The 23044-nt window shown below is 46.2% G+C and overlaps 1 protein-coding gene across 6 annotated transcripts in view; it reads left to right on the plus strand.

Moving 5' to 3' along the window:
- LOC138492307 (solute carrier family 2, facilitated glucose transporter member 11-like) overlaps positions 1-23044 on the plus strand; it is a 453312-nt gene that overhangs the window by 278665 nt on the left and 151603 nt on the right. For 3 of the 6 annotated variants that reach the window (XM_069619352.1, XM_069619353.1, XM_069619357.1), the window contains one exon: positions 16711-16871. The exons of the other annotated variants lie outside the window; for them this stretch is intronic. In XM_069619352.1, coding sequence (XP_069475453.1) covers positions 16711-16871 — 161 coding nt within the window. The remainder of the gene's footprint in view (positions 1-16710; positions 16872-23044) is intronic. 6 annotated transcript variants of the gene reach the window in all.

The following is a 23044-nucleotide window of genomic DNA, read 5'->3' on the forward strand; positions in this document are numbered from 1 at the left end:
CCACAGTGGAACTCATAATCAGCTCTTCATTTGCAACTGAGGAGGTTGAGGGCCCCTTTATTGATTTAACTTGCGTTGCAATGCCCTCAATTGGGGTTTTTCCAGTAAGTCCCAATGGGGGTTGGGAAGTTAATGTCACAGTGGCAAGCAAATCATCAAGCGGTTGATATTTTAGGGATTCCTTTCTCCTAAATTTGTTTTCAATATTCAGGTTCAATTTCCTTTTTTTCTTAGCAGAGATTACTAGCTTTGCAGCTTGCTTTACTTTGGACAGGTTTTTCTTATTAACGGTTGTTTGTTGAGTTGCACAACTTGTATCCGGCTCGCGAGGCCGGACAAACTCTGAAGGTTGCAATTTCTAAGTAGTAAACATGGGTGCAAAGGATACACCTTGTACTTTTGGAATTACCTCTGTCAGTTTAACCGATGGTAATTGGACACTTTCTCCCTGGATAGCTACATTTGCAGTTATTATTTGTTTCGGTGGGTTTAACGGTGTATCTACTATCAAACCCAGATCTTGTAAAGAATTTGTTTGGGTCGATTGACTTTTTGGCCCAAATGTACATGAACAGATTGGTAGATTTTGAGTCTGTGGCTCTTTTTTGAGAAGTGAATGTAACATATGAATCTCTTTGTTCTGACCTGTCATTTTTTCATCCAGTGATTCATATAGCTTTGCTAGCGACAATAAGGCCGTGTTCATAGCACTCAAAGTATTATTGAGTGCCGATGCCTCAGGAAAAAAGAATCTATTGTCTTTGTACGGCATCTGACTATCACGTATAAAATACGGATGATTATAGTCGGGTTCGTTAAATCTAGTACGTCTAGGCGTTGGAGTTATAAATGATACATTTGATATATTAGATGAAGATTTTTCAAACAGTACTGGTGATTTGTACAAATCTTGATTCTCATTCGCCAATGTTGGAGTAGTGTTTGGTACTTGTCCTTTGTCAGGGGTAATACTTAGAGGTTTTTGTAAGTTGTCATCTAGTTGGATCAGATCACCCGTATTGGAACATATGTACATCACCTCAGGTGTTACTGATTCAAGTGGACTCGATGCATTCAGAGACGCTAAAGTATTGTTACCAAAGTCTCCTACTGCTGTTATTTTTACATACTCAGCTCGCAATAAATGCTGAGCTGCAACGGAACAAATAGGTGCAACCATGGGCATTTAACAGGACACACTTCAGAATGAGTGTCGACATTGGCAGTTACTTGGGAGATAAATATTTCTCCTGTTGTGTATGCCATAGCGATCGTGGCGTCCGTTACTTCTCTGCTCATTTGTTGTACATTATCAAGACAAGCTCTTGTATCAGTCATTGCTTCCTCTGATTCAGCCAGGGCCGAAGCACTAGTACAGGCTGAATGCGGAGCCGTGACCGAGATCGAGCTCGGAATTGGCAGCGTATTTATCTTGCTTTGTGGGGGATTAGATTTTCCCAACCCCACAGTATCTATTGTACAGAAGGTGCGAATATCCACATTTAGAGAATTCGCACGCTTTCTGTCTTTATTATCTTTGAGTCTTTTAACAATTAAAGCTTTCTTTGTTAGAGGGGACAAAGGATTGTAAATATTTGACATGTGCTCTGGCATTCCTGTTTTCAGCGAGTTAATTTGTCGAGACATGTCACACAATGAAACACAATCAATAATATATAAGAGTAGGATAACAACCTCACTTCAGATCAGAAGCCGTTCTCCCACCAAACAACGGGACATCAGCCAAAATACTACTCAGGATGGGTTATAGTCAAAAGTGCAAGAGTGATTACGCAAAAATATAAAATATATTCCTATAACCTCAAAAAATTGATGTTCATAGATCCCACCATTTACTAAGAGTAATAAGGGAGAAGGAATCTTCGCAGCCCCGAAAATGAGATAATATAAGGTCAGGGGATCTTCAAACAGTGTCACTATAAATAGAGCTATCAATAAAAAATAGATTAACACAAATTGTAAAATACAAATGATAAAATATCATTACTAAGAAAAATTAAGAGTGAATCAAAGTCAGTATTTCATAAATGACACTTATAACAAGATTAAAATTAGCCATTGATTGAATGCATTAATTGTATAAGACTGAAATGTTTAGCTTTTTATACGTAAAATGTCATCAATGATGAGCAGCAGACAAATGTAAATAACCACCTGGTTTTGGGAACGCCCGACAGCTTAAGGAGCGGCCTTAGTCCGACTCTCCCCCCCACCAGGATGGTCTTTATACGTAGAATGTGCAAATAATTTTCTTATTCCTGATGTAATCTGCTTACAATATTTTTCACCATTGATGGAATTTCTGGGCACAACAAGAGGCACTTTAAGAATTACAGCACGCCAACGCCACAATACGCCCAACAGCCTAACAGCACCAGCCCTTCTGCCTCCAGGGCTTACGCCGCGAGGGTGGCTGGGGCGGACTTTTAACTCGGGCTGAGGTCACGTGACTGGTCAGGTGATCGAGGCTGGGCCCCACCTCCTCCAGGAAGTGGAAGCGAGCTGGCAAGAGTTATGGAAAACTCGCAGTGCCAGTAGTAAAAGGACTCCAAAAACGAACGTTCAGGGCACAGTTCGTATGCACAGCAAACACGCCTCTCAGGCGGCTGGGGCGGACTTTTAACTCGGGCTGAGGTCACGTGACTGGTCAGGTGATCGAGGCTGGGCCCCACCTCCTCCAGGAAGTGGAAGCGAGCTGGCAAGAGTTATGGAAAACTCGCAGTGCCAGTAGTAAAAGGACTCCAAAAACGAACGTTCAGGGCACAGTTCGTATGCACAGCAAACACGCCTCTCAGGCGGCTGGGGCGGACTTTTAACTCGGGCTGAGGTCACGTGACTGGTCAGGTGATCGAGGCTGGGCCCCACCTCCTCCAGGAAGTGGAAGCGAGCTGGCAAGAGTTATGGAAAACTCGCAGTGCCAGTAGTAAAAGGACTCCAAAAACGAACGTTCAGGGCACAGTTCGTATGCACAGCAAACACGCCTCTCAGGCGGCTGGGGCGGACTTTTAACTCGGGCTGAGGTCACGTGACTGGTCAGGTGATCGAGGCTGGGCCCCACCTCCTCCAGGAAGTGGAAGCGAGCTGGCAAGAGTTATGGAAAACTCGCAGTGCCAGTAGTAAAAGGACTCCAAAAACGAACGTTCAGGGCAAAGTTCGTATGCACAGCAAACACGCCTCTCAGGCGGCTGGGGCGGACTTTTAACTCGGGCTGAGGTCACGTGACTGGTCAGGTGATCGAGGCTGGGCCCCACCTCCTCCAGGAAGTGGAAGCGAGCTGGCAAGAGTTATGGAAAACTCGCAGTGCCAGTAGTAAAAGGACTCCAAAAACGAACGTTCAGGGCACAGTTCGTATGCACAGCAAACACGCCTCTCAGGCGGCTGGGGCGGACTTTTAACTCGGGCTGAGGTCACGTGACTGGTCAGGTGATCGAGGCTGGGCCCCACCTCCTCCAGGAAGTGGAAGCGAGCTGGCAAGAGTTATGGAAAACTCGCAGTGCCAGTAGTAAAAGGACTCCAAAAACGAACGTTCAGGGCACAGTTCGTATGCACAGCAAACACGCCTCTCAGGCGGCTGGGGCGGACTTTTAACTCGGGCTGAGGTCACGTGACTGGTCAGGTGATCGAGGCTGGGCCCCACCTCCGCCAGGAAGTGGAAGCGAGCTGGCAAGAGTTATGGAAAACTCACAGTGCCAGTAGTAAAAGGACTCCAAAAACGAACGTTCAGGGCACAGTTCGTATGCACAGCAAACACGCCTCTCAGGCGGCTGGGGCGGACTTTTAACTCGGGCTGAGGTCACGTGACTGGTCAGGTGATCGAGGCTGGGCCCCACCTCCTCCAGGAAGTGGAAGCGAGCTGGCAAGAGTTATGGAAAACTCGCAGTGCCAGTAGTAAAAGGACTCCAAAAACGAACGTTCAGGGCAAAGTTCGTATGCACAGCAAACACGCCTCTCAGGCGGCTGGGGCGGACTTTTAACTCGGGCTGAGGTCACGTGACTGGTCAGGTGATCGAGGCTGGGCCCCACCTCCTCCAGGAAGTGGAAGCGAGCTGGCAAGAGTTATGGAAAACTCGCAGTGCCAGTAGTAAAAGGACTCCAAAAACGAACGTTCAGGGCACAGTTCGTATGCACAGCAAACACCAAAACAGCAAAGAAGTGTGTTTTCTGTTCCTCGTGTCGGGACCAGTTGAGAAACATTTTTTGTTTCCCTTCCAGGTGAACATAGTTTACGGCTTTGTCGGCAGACACCACCTTGTAAAAATCGTCTGGAAAAGTAATTTCAACTGATGCTACAACATTTTTTGTTTCCCTTCTCAGTGAACACAATTTTACAGTATTTTAAGGCTTGTTCAGAAACAACATTTTTTGTTCCCTTCCCGCTGAACATGGTTTCCGGCTTCGTCGGCAGGCACCATCTCACAAAAATCCTCTGAAAAAGTAATTTCCCCTGATGGAGCAAAAATGTGGAAACTTCTGGAATGCTATGGAAACCAATGCTTCGCACCAAGCCACAAACCCACACACAAAATTTTACTTTTATATATATAGATGTGAAAGTAACCTTTTCCTCTTCACCACACAATAAAAATCTTGGACATTCAAAGATGCATATATAAGAGGTTTAGGACAGGAACTGAGAGCATCAGACAGCACAGTCAGGAAGATATACATTCAAAGTTCATAAACCTGCAATAATGCTTTCTATCCGCCAGGGCCTGAATACTTCTCCAATATCAGGTTCTAGTGCCCTGACCCAGAATGGACACAGTGAAGATCAGGAATAGGGCTGAACCTAGAGTAGCTCGCAAAATGGATGATGTATAGTTTTCACCTTGTGGCTAACACAGTAGGGATATGTGTGAATTATTGATTTACTTACCCTGATGGAGAATAGCTCTTACAACTAACCCACAACAGCACAGTTCTATGTTGTTTCAACGAGATATCATTAAAAGCTGCCTTCTCGGTCATCCTTGCACTCTCCATCCTTACTCCTTCATCATGCTCCACGCCAACAGCCACCTTTCCTCCCACTTCCACCCCGCTGCTGATGCTTCCCCCGCCATTGCTCCTCTAGCTATGCCTCACTTCCTATTCCTGCGTTATGCGGTCCGCATCACTGCAGACGCTGCCACCCTAAGCCTTTCATTTTCCACTGTGTTGCCAATGACCCTTTCCCCCATGGCTTTGCTCTCATCAATGTTGTGAGTAAGGGAAAACTTTGCAGGCCCTGCCCCCTCATCCCATCACTCTACATCCCTCTCTGCTCACCCTGGCAACCCTTCACCCCACCATGCTCATGCTTCCCTTCTGTCACTTTTGTGTCATGCGGGGGTAACCCAGAGTCCCCCCAAGCGCCCTCTGCCCCTTTGAACACCCTCCCTTATTTCCACTCCCACTATGCCAGCATCAACCAACCATAGTGACCCGCAAACCTTTAGCCGGGAAACATTCACAGTGGATATATATCTCATGCAGTGGTTTCCATTTTCTAAATGGGCATTTTACTTATTTATTTATTTATTTATTTCACTTGTATAGCACACGCCAACCCAGAGGCATCGGGGGGGGGGGCTGTTGAGGAACCAGTTACATGTTGCCCAAAGGCGGTGGTCAAGTACAAAATAAATGTACATACAAAGTGTACAATTGAACAGATTCATAGTTCGATGGGAATTTTATGCACTGCGTACGTCATGATATAACTATGGTAATTTCAACCACGAAGTATGCAACAGCACTGTGTATTCTGCAATTGAAAGTAGGACACGATTTTAGGTGTTCATGGTCTGTAGGGGGGACCTCTTTAGTTTTAGGGTATGGGATTTGCTGTAGAGTCTGCCTGGCACTCCCAACCTAGAAAAATATGTATTTCTTTCGGAAGTTAAGAGGGCTCAAACTGTGAATGCTGCTGTCCATAAGAGTAAGCAACATGTTTACAATCCAATACTGTGCTGTGTTATTGCATACAGCTCATAGAGCACAAGATACACCTCTGTACAGGCCACTTTGAGCTAAGCCAAGAAACACACATCCAAACTGGGTAGCATGTGATTGCACAAAGTGTAAAAGAAAAGGCTGCGGAACATCAGAAAGTAGACTGATACATGTTGCACAGCTCGAAGTCAACTGAACATGGGCAGGATCCAGTGGTAGGCGTTTCCTTATTGGGCAGGGCAAACACATTGGAGGCAAAGGTCCTAACCGCAATGTTAATGCAGCCTTGAAGTTCTGCCACATCATTTGCGGCAATCATGGCCAACTGTAGATTGGACGTGTGGCTTATTTATTTATTTGAAGTTTTGTAGCGTGCCACATTTTAGAAACAGGCCACTTCAAAGTGAGTTGGAAAACAAATGACGTTGGAAAGTAAAACTCTTAGCTAATCACAATACTCTTACATATTCCTAGATAAGAGTAAAAACAAACGATATCAATAAGAAAGACAGATAATTAGGGGATTACCCAACAGGGCACCAAAACAGTAAAACATGGCATCATATTAAGAAAACATGCTAGATGCTGAAGTTTCATGTCCCTTCTATAACCAAAGTCTAAAAGTGCCTGCACAGAAATAAGGGCCCGGCTCACTCAAGTAAGTATCCTGACCAAGACAGGCCAGCTAAACAGTGGCTAGAAACCCACACGCAACTAGTGCAGAAGGTTCAGTGAAGAAGATCCCATCCCGCTTAACATACAGAGTCATATTTAAATGTATGGGCCGGATCATCACAAACTCTCTCCCGTGTCTTTCCCGTGTCTCTCTGGAATTTTTCAGAAGCACATGAAGTTTGAAACGAATGGTGTTCCAAACACTTCTCCTAGGCGCGGCCTGTGACATGTTGAACCAGGCACCACCCCACTGATGGAAGCCAGCCAGGCTTATTGGGCCTTCGTTGGCAATCAAGAGGAAAAACATGAGCCACTTCACTGGGGCTGGCAACCAGATGATATTCTAGAGCTTCCAGCAATCCGCTACGTAGAGATGAATGTGCTGAGGTTCAAAACATGGCAACCTTTTAAGCAGGCCTATGCCTCGTGAAAAGGCGGGAGGAGGGGAAGTCCCGGCTGATTTTTTAGGCAAAATGGCACAGAATGGTCAGTTTCAAGACTAATCTTTTCACAAAAGGGGGCTTTGAAATAGACATGTTTGGATGATACACCTTTGCCCTCTCGCAAAGGCTTTATAAATCTGACCTCCATAATTTATATTGAGATTTTATCCCCGTGTCCTATATGTATAATGTCTGCTCTGATGACTATATTTTGAGAGGGTGTGATCCCTATGCTGACCTGCAATCACGTGACTTCTGAATAGATGCGATAATGCAAACAGTGTTTTTCAAATACTGGATTTGGAATCAATGTTGGATGCTTGGGCACAATTGAGACCCCCGCCCCAACTGCACTTCTTCAAGAATCGCTACAAAAGAACAATAACGCATTGCTTAGCCCGTCAAGGCTGAATGCTCTCTTGTAGTGAAAGTGTGTGCTGTTCAGTTAGCACCACACATCCGTGAAGATATTTGCTTTTAGTTATTTGCATAGCTCCACCAGGAATGTCTTTGAGCACCATCACTTCAAACAAACAGACATGTCTATAGTGTTCAAGGAGGCACGTGCAAACGTGCGCATTCTGCTGCTGTCTTGTAATTTGGCAGCTGAGAGCTGTTACATGTAGGTATGCACGTAGGCGGCTGCTCCATGATGGCCGAAGGTGTTGGTCGGTTGAGGCCCCCCTCGCACATTATGCATGAGCGGCCCCTACTGGTAAGGTAGAGGAGGAGCAGGGATAACATCATAGCCATGCAATCCTCCTCCATCTCATCAGCACATTTCATTGCACGCCTGCATGAAGTTTTTATGCAGCACCTGCATGTAGCACCTGCTAAAGACCAGGCGGATTCCATAGGAATCCAAGAGGAAACAGCATCTTCAAAGCGTATCTTGCAGGCAGCATTTTCCTTTTCACCAGACGGGCAGGCAAATGAAAGAGTAAACGTGAGTTTGCCTCACTTTACTCTTTCATTTCCCCTCAGCTTGTGAATGTTTAAAATTGTATGCAGGAGACCTAACAGCACGTAAAGGCTACCATTCAATATAAAATACAATTGATAGAGTTAAATTCAATTCAATTGTCATTCTAAAATATAATTTTGACATAACTGTAATACACAGTGAGTATAACACCATTACAAAACATTACAATCCCACCCTCTATTCAATAAGATAAATACATTACAACATATTTATTGACGATTTTCTTCAATGAAACCACATCATCCTGTCTATACAATCAGGGTAATAAAGAAGATCTATAATTAATTCATTACCTATTGCTTACTTTTTGAGTCATATTCTGACTCTACTTGCAGAATGTTACAGGTTCAGTCTTGTAGGGTGGGGCTGCATATTTACGGGCTGATTCATGGAATAAATGTGCACCGAAAAGGGGAGCGCAAGCGGGAAAATCGCAGCGCAAATGGGAAAATCGCAGCGCACGCTTGCCAAAGCCGCGCACATCGATCCATGGAATTAAGTGCGCATGTAAATCCTGGGATGTGCGCTAAAATCGTGGTTGGCGCACGCGGGTGCACGCATCATTAAACGTCGTGCCCTACGCGCACAGGGAAAGCGCACATAGCGCAGCGCACACAACAAAAGTGGGCGTAACACGCGGAATGGGGAACAACACGCGAAAATGTGGGTGTTACAGGGGAAGTACAGGAGGTAAATGCCTGCAACGCCCACACGCGCGCCAACAACACGTATTCATGGAATCGAACAGGGGAAAGCCGTGCGCCAAAAAAGACACGCTTATCTGGAAACACGTACGCCAGCAGGAAGCAGGCGTAAGCGGGCCCGCGCAGCATAAATGTGCGCGCAAACAACAAACAAGCTCATTTGTGTGTATTTGATAAGTGTGCAACTGTGATGCAACATGGATACATGTGACAATGACATGTAGAAGGCTGAATGCCAGATGTGACATGGATGGCGATGACATTACTGCGACAGGTGGTGGAGATGTACAGATGCATGTAAGTCTGGTGGCGTGTATGCCTGTGTTCTGCACTCCCCGTGTTGCATGTGACGTCAGGCTCACCTTCGGCTGCTCGTGCTGTTGTTTGTGTATGGATGGTGCTGCCTGGTGCAATATTCCTGTTGATTTGCTTATGTGTGTGAGTTGAAATGACATGTGTGTTGGGGAGTGTGATGCCATGTACAACTGTCATGGGTGTATCAGTCCATTGTACAGTGCCATGATGCCTGTGTTCTTTTCTCCCTGTCTGCAGCGTCAACTGATGAAGAGGGCGGAGAGGGTGCTGTGGAGCAAAGCGTCAGGGATCGCACCGCCAGCCGGAGATGCAAGGCCTGGCTCCCCTGCCAGGTTGTCATCTCGTCAGGGAGTGAGGAGTCTGGTGCCGCGTCCCAGGCCGCAGCTGCCGAGGGTAGGTCCAAGAGGCGGAGGTCGGAGGTGGACTCCTCGGCAGCAGAAGGGGCAGCTGAGACCCCACAGGGTCCGACGGAGGAAGATGGCACGGGGGCATCCAGGTTGGTGGGAGGTTTGGTGGAGGAGGAGGCCATGGAAGGGACTCACACGGAGTCTGGAGGTGGGGATTCCACTGGTGCTAGTGGTGCAGTGCAGGGGCAGGGACAGGAGGCAGCACAGGATGCCGCGGAGGTGCCTGTGTGTAATCCTGTCCCCGATCCTGTGACTGCATCATCCTGCACCAGCAGGGATGCCTACGTCCAGACCCGTTTTCAGGGAGGGGATGAGCGCACAACAACTGGCTTTCCTCTCCCTGCGGACGTGGCAATCCGGGACCGGGTTGAGTCTGTCCTGGCTGGGATAGCGTTGCGTCAGCGGGACATGCGAGATGACCTGCAGTGTTTTCGTGACCGCGTTGACCTACTGGGATGGGTCACCAGTGCTGGATTCCTCCATGTGCTGGACCTTCTTCCGACCCCCTCCTCACCTGACCCCCCTATGCACCAGTCATCCTCCATGCCATCTTCCCACCCATGTATCACCTGGGTACCCTGTGGAGCGGCCTCTGACCCAGTGGTCAGGCTGGTGGAGGACACATCCCTGCCACAGTCGGGAGTCGGACGTCCAGCAGAGGTGGCCACCACAACAACTGCACCCCAGCCGGAGGAGGACGTGCAGGCAGCCAGGGCACAGGCACAGCAGCAGCAGCAACAAGGTGGGAGCGATGATGGCTCGGGGCCATCAACATCCGAGGGGCAGGCATCGGCCAGAGGGCAGGAGGACCCAGGATTGGGAGTGTCTTCCATGGTGCAGCAGTTGGGCCAGACCATAGGTGCAGAGCTGCGGCAGGCGGAAGAAGCACGGCTCACAATGGTCCGGGCAGAGAACTCCATGCGGAGGCACTGAGGTGGGCCAAGTGCCTCGAGGCAATTTGCAGGGAGTTGGAGTTGAACATGGCATCGTCCCTGCGAACCCTCGGGGACATGGTAGAGGACCGCCTCCAGGACATAGAGCAGGAGTTCGATGATGCCCTGGCCCGGTAAATCGGAAAGTGAGCCGTCGGACTAGCCCGCCTCCATTGTATATAGTTTTTAGTGCTAGGTTTCATTTTCGTTTTTGCTTTATTTTGGGGTGATTGGGCTATGCCCCACACTTTTGTACATAGGTATTTGTTAGGTAGTTTCTTTGATAGGTTTCATTTCTTTCGTTGGGCTCATGGACCCTTTGAAAATTCGTTGTACATAGTTGAACATTGGATTTTTGAGAACTTTTTTTGGGGAAATCACCATGGATCAATGGATTTTACATTTTACGTTTCCTTTGGATTTGCTTTGGTGGACGGAGAGTTTGGACAATTTTTCTTTTGGATTTCTTTGGATTGGTTCTACATTTCATTTTATTATGTTTTGGACATGCATCTGATTTCATGTTTGACATTTTTTTATGCTTTCATTTCATTACATTCATTTTGTTCATAATACATTTAGATATTTTACTTCCATGTGTGGTATTCGCTCATTGGGTTCATGCATGTCAAAATGTGGGTTTACACATTCAATGGCACCCAGTGTGTGCGTGTGACAGACATGTGTTGATGTACATAGTTGACTTTTGGTTTGTGTCATGAGATAGGCATGTCAGTGTGTGGTGGATTGGGAAATTCATTGCGTCTCAAGACTGGGGTGGCGTGCTGTGGGATTTTGGTGGACATGAGGCCCATGATTGGGCATTTATATGACGTGTTGGGGGGACATGAGTCGGGGCCTGCTGGCAGGTGCCCGTCAATGCTGGGTGGGTGGGGGTGCAGGGGGTACATGAGTCGGGGCCTACTGGCAGGTGCCCCTCAATGCTGGGTGGGTGGGGGTCCAGGGGGACATGAGTGGGGGCTTGCTGGCAGGTGCCCGTCAATGCTGGGTGGGTGGGGGTGCAGGGGGACATGAGTCGGGGCCTGCTGGCAGGTGCCCATCAATGCTGGGTGGGTGGGGGTGCAGGGGGACATGAGTCGGGGCCTGCTGGCAGGTGCCCATCAATGCTGGGTGGGTGGGGGTGCAGGGGGACATGAGTCTGGGCCTGCTTGCAGGTGCCCCTCAATGCTGGGTGGGTGGGGGTGCAGGGGGACATGAGTCTGGGCCTGCTGGCAGGTGCCTCTCAATGCTGGGTGGATGGGGGTGCAGGGGGACATGAGTCGGGGCCTGCTGGCAGGTACCCGTCAATGCTGGGTGGGTGGGGGTGCAGGAGGACATGAGTCGGGACCTGCTGGCAGTTGCCCGTCAATGCTGGGTGGGTTGGGGTGCAGGGGGACATGAGTCGGGGGCCTGCTGGCAGGTGCCTGTCAATGCTGGGTGGGTGGCGGTGCAGGGGGACATGAGTTGGTGATCACTAGTGCAAGGTGACATGTGGCCTGCCTGGGGGGCATGCCCATGGCGGATGGGCTGCCTGCGGGAAATGACCAAGTGTGCAGGGTAGTCCCCTGTGGTGTGGGCTGCCTGCAGGGGCTGTGGAGGGGGTAGAGGGCACACCTGGGAGGACCCACACTGCCAATTCACGTGTGAAACACCCCGCGCACCACACTGAATTCACGTACCCCGCTCTGCAAGCGAAATCGCGTGTGAAAGTACCCGCACACCCCAGGAATACTCGTACCCCACTCGCCCAAGGCCTGTCGCGTGTGAGCCTCCCCGTGCACCCCACTGGATACACGTACCCCACTCTTCAAGTGAAATCGCGTGTGAAAGTACCCGCGCACCCCTCAGAATACACGTACCCCGCTCTGCAAGCAAAATCCTGTGTGAAGGTACCCGCGCACCCCAGGAATACTCGTTCCCCGCTCACGTGATAGCAGTGTAGCGGCCCTGTCAGCTGATCGAGGGTTAGCGCGGCCCTTTGCGCTGCATTGAGGAAACTTCTGGGATTTCTATTCAACTGAGTTCGAATTTAACATGTTTCCTAGGCCCAAACACCACCTAGTCTAAAGTGAGGGGACAGGAAACTACTGGGATTTCTTTTCAACTGAGTTTGAATTTTCCATGTTTCACAGGTTTGAACACCACCCAGGATAAGGTGACTGCACAGGAAACTAACAAGATTTATTTTCAGCTGAGTTAGAATTTATCATGTTTCTTAGCTCTGAACACTACCTAGGGTGAAGTAAGGGGACAGGAAACCTCTGGGATGTCTATTCAACTGAGATAGAATTTACCATGTTTCCTACAACATCACCTAGCATAACATGAGGGGACAGGAAAGTACTGGGATTTCTTTTGAACTGAGTTCGACTTTTTCATGTTTCATAGGTCCGAACACCACCTAGGTTGAAATGAGGGGACAGGAAAGCAGCAGGATTTCGTTTCAGCTGAGTTAGAATTTACAGTTTTCTAGGTTTGAACACCACCTAGGATACAGTGTAGGGCAAAGAAAACTACTGGGATTTCTTTTCAACGAAGTTAGAATTTAACATGTTTCCTAAGTTTGAACGCCACCTAGGATAAAGTGAGGGGACAGGAAACTAGCAGGATTTATTTTTGCTTGAGTTAGAATTTAACATGTTTCCTAGGTCCGAACACTACCTAGGATAAAGTGAGGGGACATGAAACTACTGGGATTTCTTTTTCATCTGAGTTAGAATTTACCATATTTCCTAGGTTTGAACACCACCTAGGATAACATATAGGGACAGTACACCAGTGGGATTTTATTTTTCAGCTGAGTTAGAATTCAACATGTTTGCTAGGTCTGAACACCACCTAGGCTAAAAGGAGACATTAAACTAGCAGGATTTCTTTTCAGCTAAGTTAAAATTGAAGGTGTTTTGTAGGTTTGAACAGCACCGAGGATAAAGTGACTGCACAGGAAGGTAGCAGGATTTATTTTCAGCTGAGTTAGAATTGAACATGTTTCCTGGGTTTAAAAACCACCTAGGGTAAAGAGAGGGGACATGAAACTAGCCGGATTTATATTCAAGTGAGTTAGAACTTAACCTGTTCTCTAGATTTTGACACCAGCTAGGATAAAGTTACGGGAAACAAAACTAATGGGATTTATTTTTCAGCGAAGTTAGAATTTAACTTTTTGCCTTGGTTTGAACACCACCTAGCATAAAGTTAGGGGACAGGAAACGACTGGGTTTTCTTTTCTGCTGAGATAGAATTTGACCTTTTTCCTTGGTTTGAACACCACCTAGCAGAAAGTTAGGGGACAGGAAACGACTGGGTTTTCTTTTCTGCTGAGATAGAATTTGACCTTTTCCCTTGGTTTGAACACCACCTAGCATAAAGTGAGGGGATGATAAACTAGTGGGATTTCTTTTCTGCTGACCTTTTTCCTTGGTTTGAACACCACCTAGCAGAAAGTTAGGGCACAGGAAACGACTGGGTTTTCTTTTCTGCTGAGATAGAATTTGACCTTTTTCCTTGGTTTGAACACCACCTAGCATAAAGTGAGGGGATGATAAACTAGTGGGATTTCTTTTCATCTGGGTTGGAATTGAACTTTTCCTTAGCTTGCACACCACCCATGATGAAGTGAGGGGACAGGACACTACTGGGATTTATTTTCAACTGAGTTAGAATGTGACATGTAACCTCGCTTTGAAGACCACCTAGGATAATGTGAAGGGGCAGGAAACAAATGGGTTTTCTTTACAGCTCGGTTAGAATTTAACATGTTTCCCAGGTTTGAACACCACCAAGATAAAGTGAGTTTCTTTACAAACTACTTTACAATATCCTTCAGATTATCCGTCTAGTAAAACCTCAGCCAATGAGTCAGAGTGTCCTTATTTCCTTTTTATCTTGCAATTGGTAGGTTTCCAGTTAAATAGTTTGCCAAGAACCTTTGTGGCTAGTAAATTCATTCTTGAATGGCATTACAGTGTCAATGGCTGTAATGGGAAATCCTGAAGACCTTCTGCTCAAATTTTAGAGGGAGAAGTAAATGCCATTCTTTCAGGGACTTTCTGTGGTTAGAACGAGCATCAGGAACAGCAGAAGCAGGGCAGCCCAATAGGAGATGCCAGGAGATGTTATGGAACCCGTGCAGGGACATCATTGCTGCCAAATCCCTACTTTGCAAGTCCCCTTTCGGCAAGCAGTGCACCCGGGTCAGGGAATTTGCTTAACAATATACTTTGGCAGTACCAGCAAAGTCAATTCTTTACGCCAACCTTTCTGACCTACAGCTGAGTGAACTTGGCACTAAATGTTAACTGAGATAGAGATTTTTTGGTCTTGGTTAGCTTTTTTTGTAAGTGGGCACCACCAGGGGTTGGGATATATAAGAGCCACCTTAGTAATGAGACAGAGGCCTCCAATACATTGCTTCTGGGATGCAACTGCCATCTTGACCTCAGATGCAATCAAGTGCTCTGCATGAGAGCTTCACTGTGTGTGCTGATTTCTTTTTTACACTTTAATAGATAATGTATTCCTATTGTTTAACCCTATTGTTTCTGGTGATAAAATGGTGTGTCCAGGTTTCCTGTGAATATTATGTATGTATGTGTATGCTTGGTGTTTATTCTGTCCCTGGATACATCCTTTAATACAATTAGTAACATCCATTTCAAAGCCTGAAGGAACTAAGTATATTTTAGTAATGAATACAAAAGAATATGGATGTTAGAGAAGTCTGTGTCCATACACAAAAGAGTGATCTGTAATTAGAGGAGGAAATGGCCTGTCCGGGACCTAGGGAGCACTGTTGGTGAAGATAGTGAGACTTTGTGTGAAGATGTGAAGTATTGTGAAGAGCCAATGTTCAGCCAAGGGTTAGAAGTGGGGTCAATATTTGCGAGAATTGAGGAAGTTGGGTTTTCTTTGCTTGTACAACTTGCCATCCGCTACGCCTGCCCAGTTTGATCATTGCAGAAAGTCTTGATTGGGCCTGTAACACTGGGCTAGACCAGGCTACCACAAACATGACTCTGTTTGTGGTCCAGCAACAAGCAAAACATTTGCTTCACTTAACCATAGCCGTTTTGTTGCTCTCTGGTGTAAAACCATTCCTTAATCGTAGGGACTATTGTAAATCGAGCAGGATTTGCCAACTCACCAGTTAGTAGAAAGTAGGATGGTAGTAGGGTTGTCAGAATGAACAGGACAAAATGCAGCTAATCATCACCACTGAAACTCATTATGCAGTGTGTACCCTTTTCCAATACATATTCAAGATGGATATGCAGACAAGCTGAATGGATTTCTGTGCTTGGTGGGGAACCCAACACATCTACCTGAGTTGTAATTAACCAACAAACCACTCTCATGTCTCTATATATTCTATTTGGCTGATTTTGTATTCCCAAAATCGGCTGTAGAACATGTGTTGTATTTGTGCAATGTAAGTGTTAGGCAAGGCTGGTTCTACAATAAGACAATTCTAGGAAGCTTTCTAGGTCCACCAGTAGAGGCTCACCAAAGGGCGCATTTCTGGCTCCAAGGCACCAATTGTGGCAAATGTGTAAGGCAGAGGATCCAAAATGGCTCTTCATCTGAGATGCCGTAGATAATTGCACCGGCCCGGGTGAAATTCAAACACACAAGGCCTCATCACAAGCTGGGCGGTAGCCCTTAACTCTGGTGATAATGGTGTTACCACTGCATTTACCACTGCACCCAATCTCGAGTCTGATGTGTTTGCCCCCATTTCAGAGCGGGGGTAAACACGCTGGATACATTTCCATTTTTGATGCAATTATTGCTGGCGGCATTACCGCCCGGTAATTGCGCAGAAAATTCCCCATTGGGTCCAGACCCAATGGGGAATGGGAGTAACGTTTAGCGCCCAACTCGTGATGATAGAACAAAGACGATTGAAAGGATGCAAAAAAGGCAATATTATACGTACAGCAGGCTGATTCAACGTTTAACTATTGTCTTCATTGGAAGCCATTATTTTCTTGATGAGTCTCATCCCATCCTGCTTTTAGCCCCTTAAGAATGTTAGTGGCTGCATTCTGACCGCTTCTGGAGTAGAGCATATGCAGTCATCAAGTGAAGGGAACACCCACTGTCCCTGTGAAGTGTTATCAGGCTTCCACATGTATTTCAATTTATTTGCTGATAGTAAAAGGTATTTGTTTCAAAGACTAAAGCTTCTGATTCCAAGGTGCCCTAAAATATGGGTGAATAGCAGCCTTCATGTATACTTTTTCTACAGAGGTTTCCCCCAATGTGAAATAACAATCTATATTTTTCCCTGTTTAGCATATACAAAAATTCATAAATGAAACCTGGGAGGACCACTACCAAACACCGCTGACCGAAAAAACACTGACCCTCCTATGGTCAGTGATTGCTTCCATATTCACACTTGGCGGCCTAGTGGGAGCCAACATTGGAGGTGCTCTCGCAATAAAACTGGGCAGGTGAGGATTTCAATGGAAAACTCCATAACTTTCATTATCCCTTTCTGTATTTGTGTATTTCAGTATGTTTTACATAGTAGCAACATGTCATCATGCTGGCAATGGGGGGTGCTTGTATTCCATGGGACACACTCAGCAGTGGAAAGCATTGCTCCAGCAGTTGGAGTGTCAATATTGCCTATACAGTTTACTTTTTACATGTGTACAGTTTCAGGATCTATTGCAAAGGAGAGAAGACTCCATGTCTTCATGGATATGCACGCTTTGAAAGCATATCTGTCAACTGATTTAATTGTATAGAAACCTACATCTCTCCAGATGTTTTGGACTCTGACTTCCATGATCCCTCATCATTGATAATGATGGTTAGGGCTGATGGGAGTTGTAGTCCAAAATATCTGGCGAGCCAAATGTTGCAGTCCTGCTTTACAGTATTTGCCATTTGTATGGCCTCCTGACACTGTTGACCTGGTTGGAGGGCTGTGGGCAGGAGCCTCCGTGATTGGATGGAAGGGTGCGCGGTTGGAATAATTTCTCCGATATGGATTGCGTTGGGTGACCCGCGTGTAAGGGTCAGAGTTGCCCGTTGAGCGTAGTGCTGTCTGCTTTTTTCCGAATCTAGTGTGTGTCTGTAGACAGTGCAAAAGATTAATGATGTGTGATAGATACCTGCTGATCAATCAACCTGCTGCCTCAAAGCAGCTGGACGGATCTAGCAGGGGATGGCTTAGTGTAAGGCGCAGGGCAAATGCCTTCCCTATGTGGCATGAGTGATTATTCTGCCGTGCATGAAGGCCAGAAATGTGTTCCTCTATGTGTGCATTATCTACAGGAGGGGATCCAATTGTGACTCTTGGAACTTCTTGCCGGTAATTGTGACCGCCTATAGATATTGTGGTGCTTCGTATTGCCTCTTATAGGATGCAAGGTAGTTGGGATGACGGATAACAGTGATGATAACTGGGATTGCAGATTGTTATTGCAGGGAAGAGTGGTCCTAGTTTTGCTGGGAAGGCCAGGTCAGCCAGTGGTCGTGACAACATCCCCACGCAGTAGAGAGCGATTGTGACCACAGGCCCCAGGCTAGGGGGGAATAGACCTGTTTTCGGGAGACTTAGCTGAAGGCCAGGTGGTCCTGGAGTTTGCGGATCCGTGGAAAGAGTCAGTCACTTTCATCCTGTTCTGCACTTTCAGCCAATAGCACTTTGTATTGCCGTTTTGCTTTCCCCATATGGAATATGGACCTTCAATTTGCAGCATGCTGAGGTTTGTGGGGTACAAAACAGCACTGTCTGAAGGTGTCTCTCATGACATTGTGCCAGTAGGCAGAAGGCCTTTTGACAACGTGTCCCTGAATGATGCAGGGGCGCAAATAACTTAATTGTCATGCTGGGGACTATTGCCTTGTGGAGGTGAAAAGGGAAAGACCTAATCCTGCTGTGATTTGCTACAGTTTATGGCTTTATCAAAGGGTTGGGCTTATTGGATATGGTATAAATGAATGGGCAAGGCAACCATGGACCAATTTCCTGAAAAGAACAAGACCCAGCCTCGAATTGAATTTGCTTCTGTCGCTGTCCTCTCATTATGCTTTGATGAATTAGGCATTAGTAAGCCAGTGTTGAATGAACAGTGATTATAGAGAGCAAATACATACAAAAAATATGAAATACATTTTTCAATGTTAGTATTCAGAAGTCATTAACTTTTGGGCTCCCATTAACGCATCTGCATGTAGCCTGGCAGGCTCCTTGCATTTTCCATTGGTTGGGGGTGACAAGGGTTCAAAACACTGCAGGGTGAGCAATCCTTGCACTGCCCTCTTGATTGGGACTGATGCACAAAGTAGCACTTAAGCCGCAGCGTGTTGCTCTTTGTAACCTCTCTGCACAGCTCCTCCACTCCTCTGAGTCTATTTTCCCCATTTCCCCATGACATTTGGTATGTGTGTAGTTTCCTTTCCTCTATAACCAAGCCGCCCCCCTGCCACCAAGTGCTCAGAGCATGTGCCAAGCTGTGCAGAGCGTGGCTGGAGCTGTGCAGAGCTGTGCAGAGCTGTGCAGAGTTTGTCGGGTGGAGGAGGGGATTTCATAGCATGCAGAAGATGTGCTGGGTGTGGCTTAAGATGAGCATGACATTGCCAAGGTTCTGCTGAGTTTGGCTGAAGGCGTTCAGAGCTTGTCTGAAGGTGTATATGGAGTGGCCAATGGTACGTTCAGAGCTGGAGGTAAGACAGGCACCTTACTGACAACAAATCATCACCGGTATTGCTGCGCTGGTATTACCGGCATTGGTTTTACTGGTGCTGATAATACCGGCAAAATCCCCTATGGGGTCCAATGGGATTCCATTGAATGGGGATTTACAACTGGCACCGACACTCGTAATCTGGAGCTAGTACCGCCCGACTGAGTGCCAGTATCAGTATTTCAGTGTGCCAGTATCCTGGCGGATATACCCCCAGGATACCTGCAAACTTGTAATGTGAACCAGTGAATGTGATTCAGCGTTTTGATGGTATGGTTTTAACGAACGTGAGCGAACTAAGCTTCATTTTTCAGTATGGTAATATTGTTCTAAGCTCCTAGAAATAAAGCTATAGAGGGCCTAGCTGAATGAATACAGGATACACCAGGGATCCCTAAAAAAAAACTTATGAAGAGAAGGGTAAATTTATAACAATACTAGGGAATGTCTTCATACGATAGAATTGAAAAAAATGTAATTTATCATTTCCTATTAGAAATACCGACCTTTAATGCAACATTCATGTTTCTCTTTTATTGAAATCTGACAATTTTTTAGAGCAATATTTACTATATTAGAACAACACATTAAAGTGAAACAATTTGTTAGCAAACACATATAACACAATTCGTTTGCACAAAAGTATAGTCAATACATGTGTAACCATCATTATACCAATAAAGTGGCCAACCTATCCTAAATATTTGTTTGGCAGAACAAGTCAAAGTCCACAGCGCTTGTAAACTGAAGAAATTAGGGAAGCACTAAAGCTGCAGGTGGCTGAGGGGTGTGGGAGCACTGCCAGATGCCACCCACAGTTAAGAACCTAAATGAACACGGACAGTTCTCAGTCTCACTGCGCTGAACAGTGCAATAGTGACAGGTGTTCCAAATAATTCAAAGAAGGAGGGATTTCTCATGAGTCCAATGAGTTTAATAACGAAGTAGCCATTTAATTGCGAAGCAGTGAGAGAGTGCATCTGGCACTGGCCACGATATATTTAATTGGTTAGGCTAGCTCTTGAAACTTTCAGCCTCAGATGAAGAGTCTGTGATGACTCGAAACACGTGTCAGGCTACTTCGTTATTAAACTCATTGGACTCATGAGATATCCCTCCTTCTTTGAATTACTTGGAACACCTGTCACTATTGCACTGTTCAGCGCAGTGAGACTGAGAACTGTCTGTGTTCATTTATATCCTAAATATTTCAAAGTTATGCTTCTATTAAATGCGATATTAATACTATAGTTTCGTGAAGAGTTACATTACTGGTTTCGACGACTAACTGGCTCTATCTATTGGCCTCCTCTTCTTCAGGGCATATATAGGTTAAGTTGCCTAGTTGAATACTAGTATAAATATATTGATTTCTAACAGTGTTTAAAGTTCTGCTGAATACACCACTCACGTCACAGAGGGTCGTTTCCATATTGCTCGCGGCAGGAAGGGGTAATAAACTAGTTTTGATCCATCTTTCACCAACCACAATATTAATAGGCAGTACGTTAGCTAATCTGCTATACTACTCAATTTATGTATGTTATCTATTCCATGATGAAGCTGGTAGAAAGGTCAGAGCTTTAATGTGATTACACTCATTTTTAACTTTTGAATTCATTTCACAGCGATTGGGTGCCATTCTCTAAGGAGCTGTTGGGCAACTGTCTTCATTTCAGAGATGGAAGGTTCAGTGAGATTGCTAGCTAATCTTTCAGTCTTTCAGTCCAGAATATTATTGTGGAAACGCAAGTTTGCTAACATCCAAGATCCCTGTAGCGAAATGATAGGTGCAGAGTGAGAAAGCCATGTTCCCACTAGCTTCTGTTTAAGTACGGTCACTTATTCGTGGCAACAGGATACCCGTCAAAAACTTCACATATTTCAAGATTTACATATCTTTTACCTTTGTCCACTCAGAGCCCTCAAATGTATCAGTGGTCAGCCTTTCCTCATGTAATGCAGTCATGGCTTAGTGGCCATCAAAGTTTGCTTTAATTCGCTGACTGCTGTGATGTCACATCGAGGACTAGACAGTGTGGTGAATCACGGTGCCACGAGCCATACAAGAGCCTTACCCAGGACTTCCTGGTTGCGGTAGTGACGCCAACCGATGGAGCAGTATGGCAGGAGCAGTGTTGTAGCTCACGACGCATGGAGGAACAGATGGGCATTCAACCCTTGGCATGCTGGTGCTGGAACACTAGGAGCCAGGATGTCAGCATGCTCCGCTCTGAAGGATGGAAGTCAATGAGAGAAGACCATGGAGAGACACTGCAGGACCTCAGAGGAACAGCCCTAATCTTTTCCTTCAACAGTGCCAGTAAAGGTCCTAGATGTTTGGAACTTCATAGACCCTTTGGGAGAACCCGGGTTTAAATCCCCATTGAGAAACCTGGGGAAATGTAAAAGGTACTTAAATTAATAAAAACCTGAACCCAAAGGATCAAATAATATTTAAAAGGAGCTCAAAATAAAAAAAGAATACAAAAAAAGCAAATAAAGTGAATCTATAATTGAAGTAATAGAAGCCCAACTGGCCAACGGCAAGAGAGTCTAGACACAGGAGGACCAGAGTGGAAATACCCTACCACCCAATCCTGTAAGCCGGGCTTTCCACCAATCAGCAGCCAGCAGGATGATAAGGGGTCTGGCTATAAATGCAGAGCCAGCTCATTCTTATTTTTTAATGTATTTTTTTATTTATAAAGCGCATGTCACGGGCCTGCAGGCATAGTAGCGCTAACAAGACATACAACATGCAGAACAAAAAAGAGATACAATTAGGCATAGAATACCCCTAAATGTACGGGCAACCTAGAGTATATCATCCACACAGCGGAGGATGTGAAAAGGCTGCGCTAGTCAAGATTTCACCCGAACATCCTAGTTTTCAGGTCCCTTTTAAACTTGGAGAAGGAATGGCATAGTCTTGGATCGAGAGACAACGCATTCCAGCTCTTCGGGGCCACATAGTCAAATGATCCCTGGTTGACACCTCAGGTTTAGACCACAGTGCGCTTAGAAGCCCTACATTATTTGATCTCAGTGTCCTTCGAGCTGGCAACCAGGCAAGTAGATTAGTGAGGTAAGCTGGACTTATTCCATATAAGCATGTATGTGTGATACATAGAAGGCGGAATGTCACTCTACTGGCTATAGGCAGCCAGTGTAGCACCCTCTTAGCTTCTGTGACATGATCATTCCTCCTCAGGCCCTTAACCGCTCTAACTCTGTTAGTCTGAATCACCTGAATGCTCCTTTCCCTGCGCACTGCAGCAAGCTGGCCCTGTAATCCAATTTGGCACCAATAATTGCCATTGCGATGCAGGGAATATTTCCCAGTGTCAAAAAAGGCCTCAGCTGTGTAAGAAGTTTGAGATACTAGGAGGTGGACGAGACCAGGTAGCTCACATGAGACTTCATGTTGAGCTCTTGGTCAACCACCATCCCCAGCGTCTTCACATTTCGAGAGGGTGGTGATAGCACATCATGCTATGACCACCACCCTGTAGTCTGAGGTTAGTTTCCTTAGACGTGAGGCTGTACCCACAATCATTATTTCAGTCTATGCATCATTGAGTGCCAGAAAATTCTCCAACATCCATGATTGAATTCATGAGCAAACCATGTTGATGGACTCAGTGTCCCTCCTATAATCTAACGAGATTGGTATGAGGCACTGAGGGGGTAATTCATAGAATTCAGTGCACAAGTGGCGCACGCGGCTGGCGCACAGTGTGCGCGTGCGAATCCCTGCGCCAGCCGCGTGCGCTAAAATCCATTTCCGCGCACAGCGTATTCATGGATTCCAGCCACCAAAACCAGCCGTGGCGCACACTGGCGCAGCGACCCTGCAGCAGCGCCAGTTACACCCCCAAGAACGCCTCTCGCGCAGGGAAAAGCCATCAATATACCCAATCCAG

Source organism: Ambystoma mexicanum, chromosome 10 (assembly GCF_040938575.1).
Source record: "Ambystoma mexicanum isolate Mex_15411 chromosome 10, UKY_AmexF1_1, whole genome shotgun sequence".
In the NCBI taxonomy this organism is placed as follows: domain Eukaryota; kingdom Metazoa; phylum Chordata; class Amphibia; order Caudata; family Ambystomatidae; genus Ambystoma; species Ambystoma mexicanum.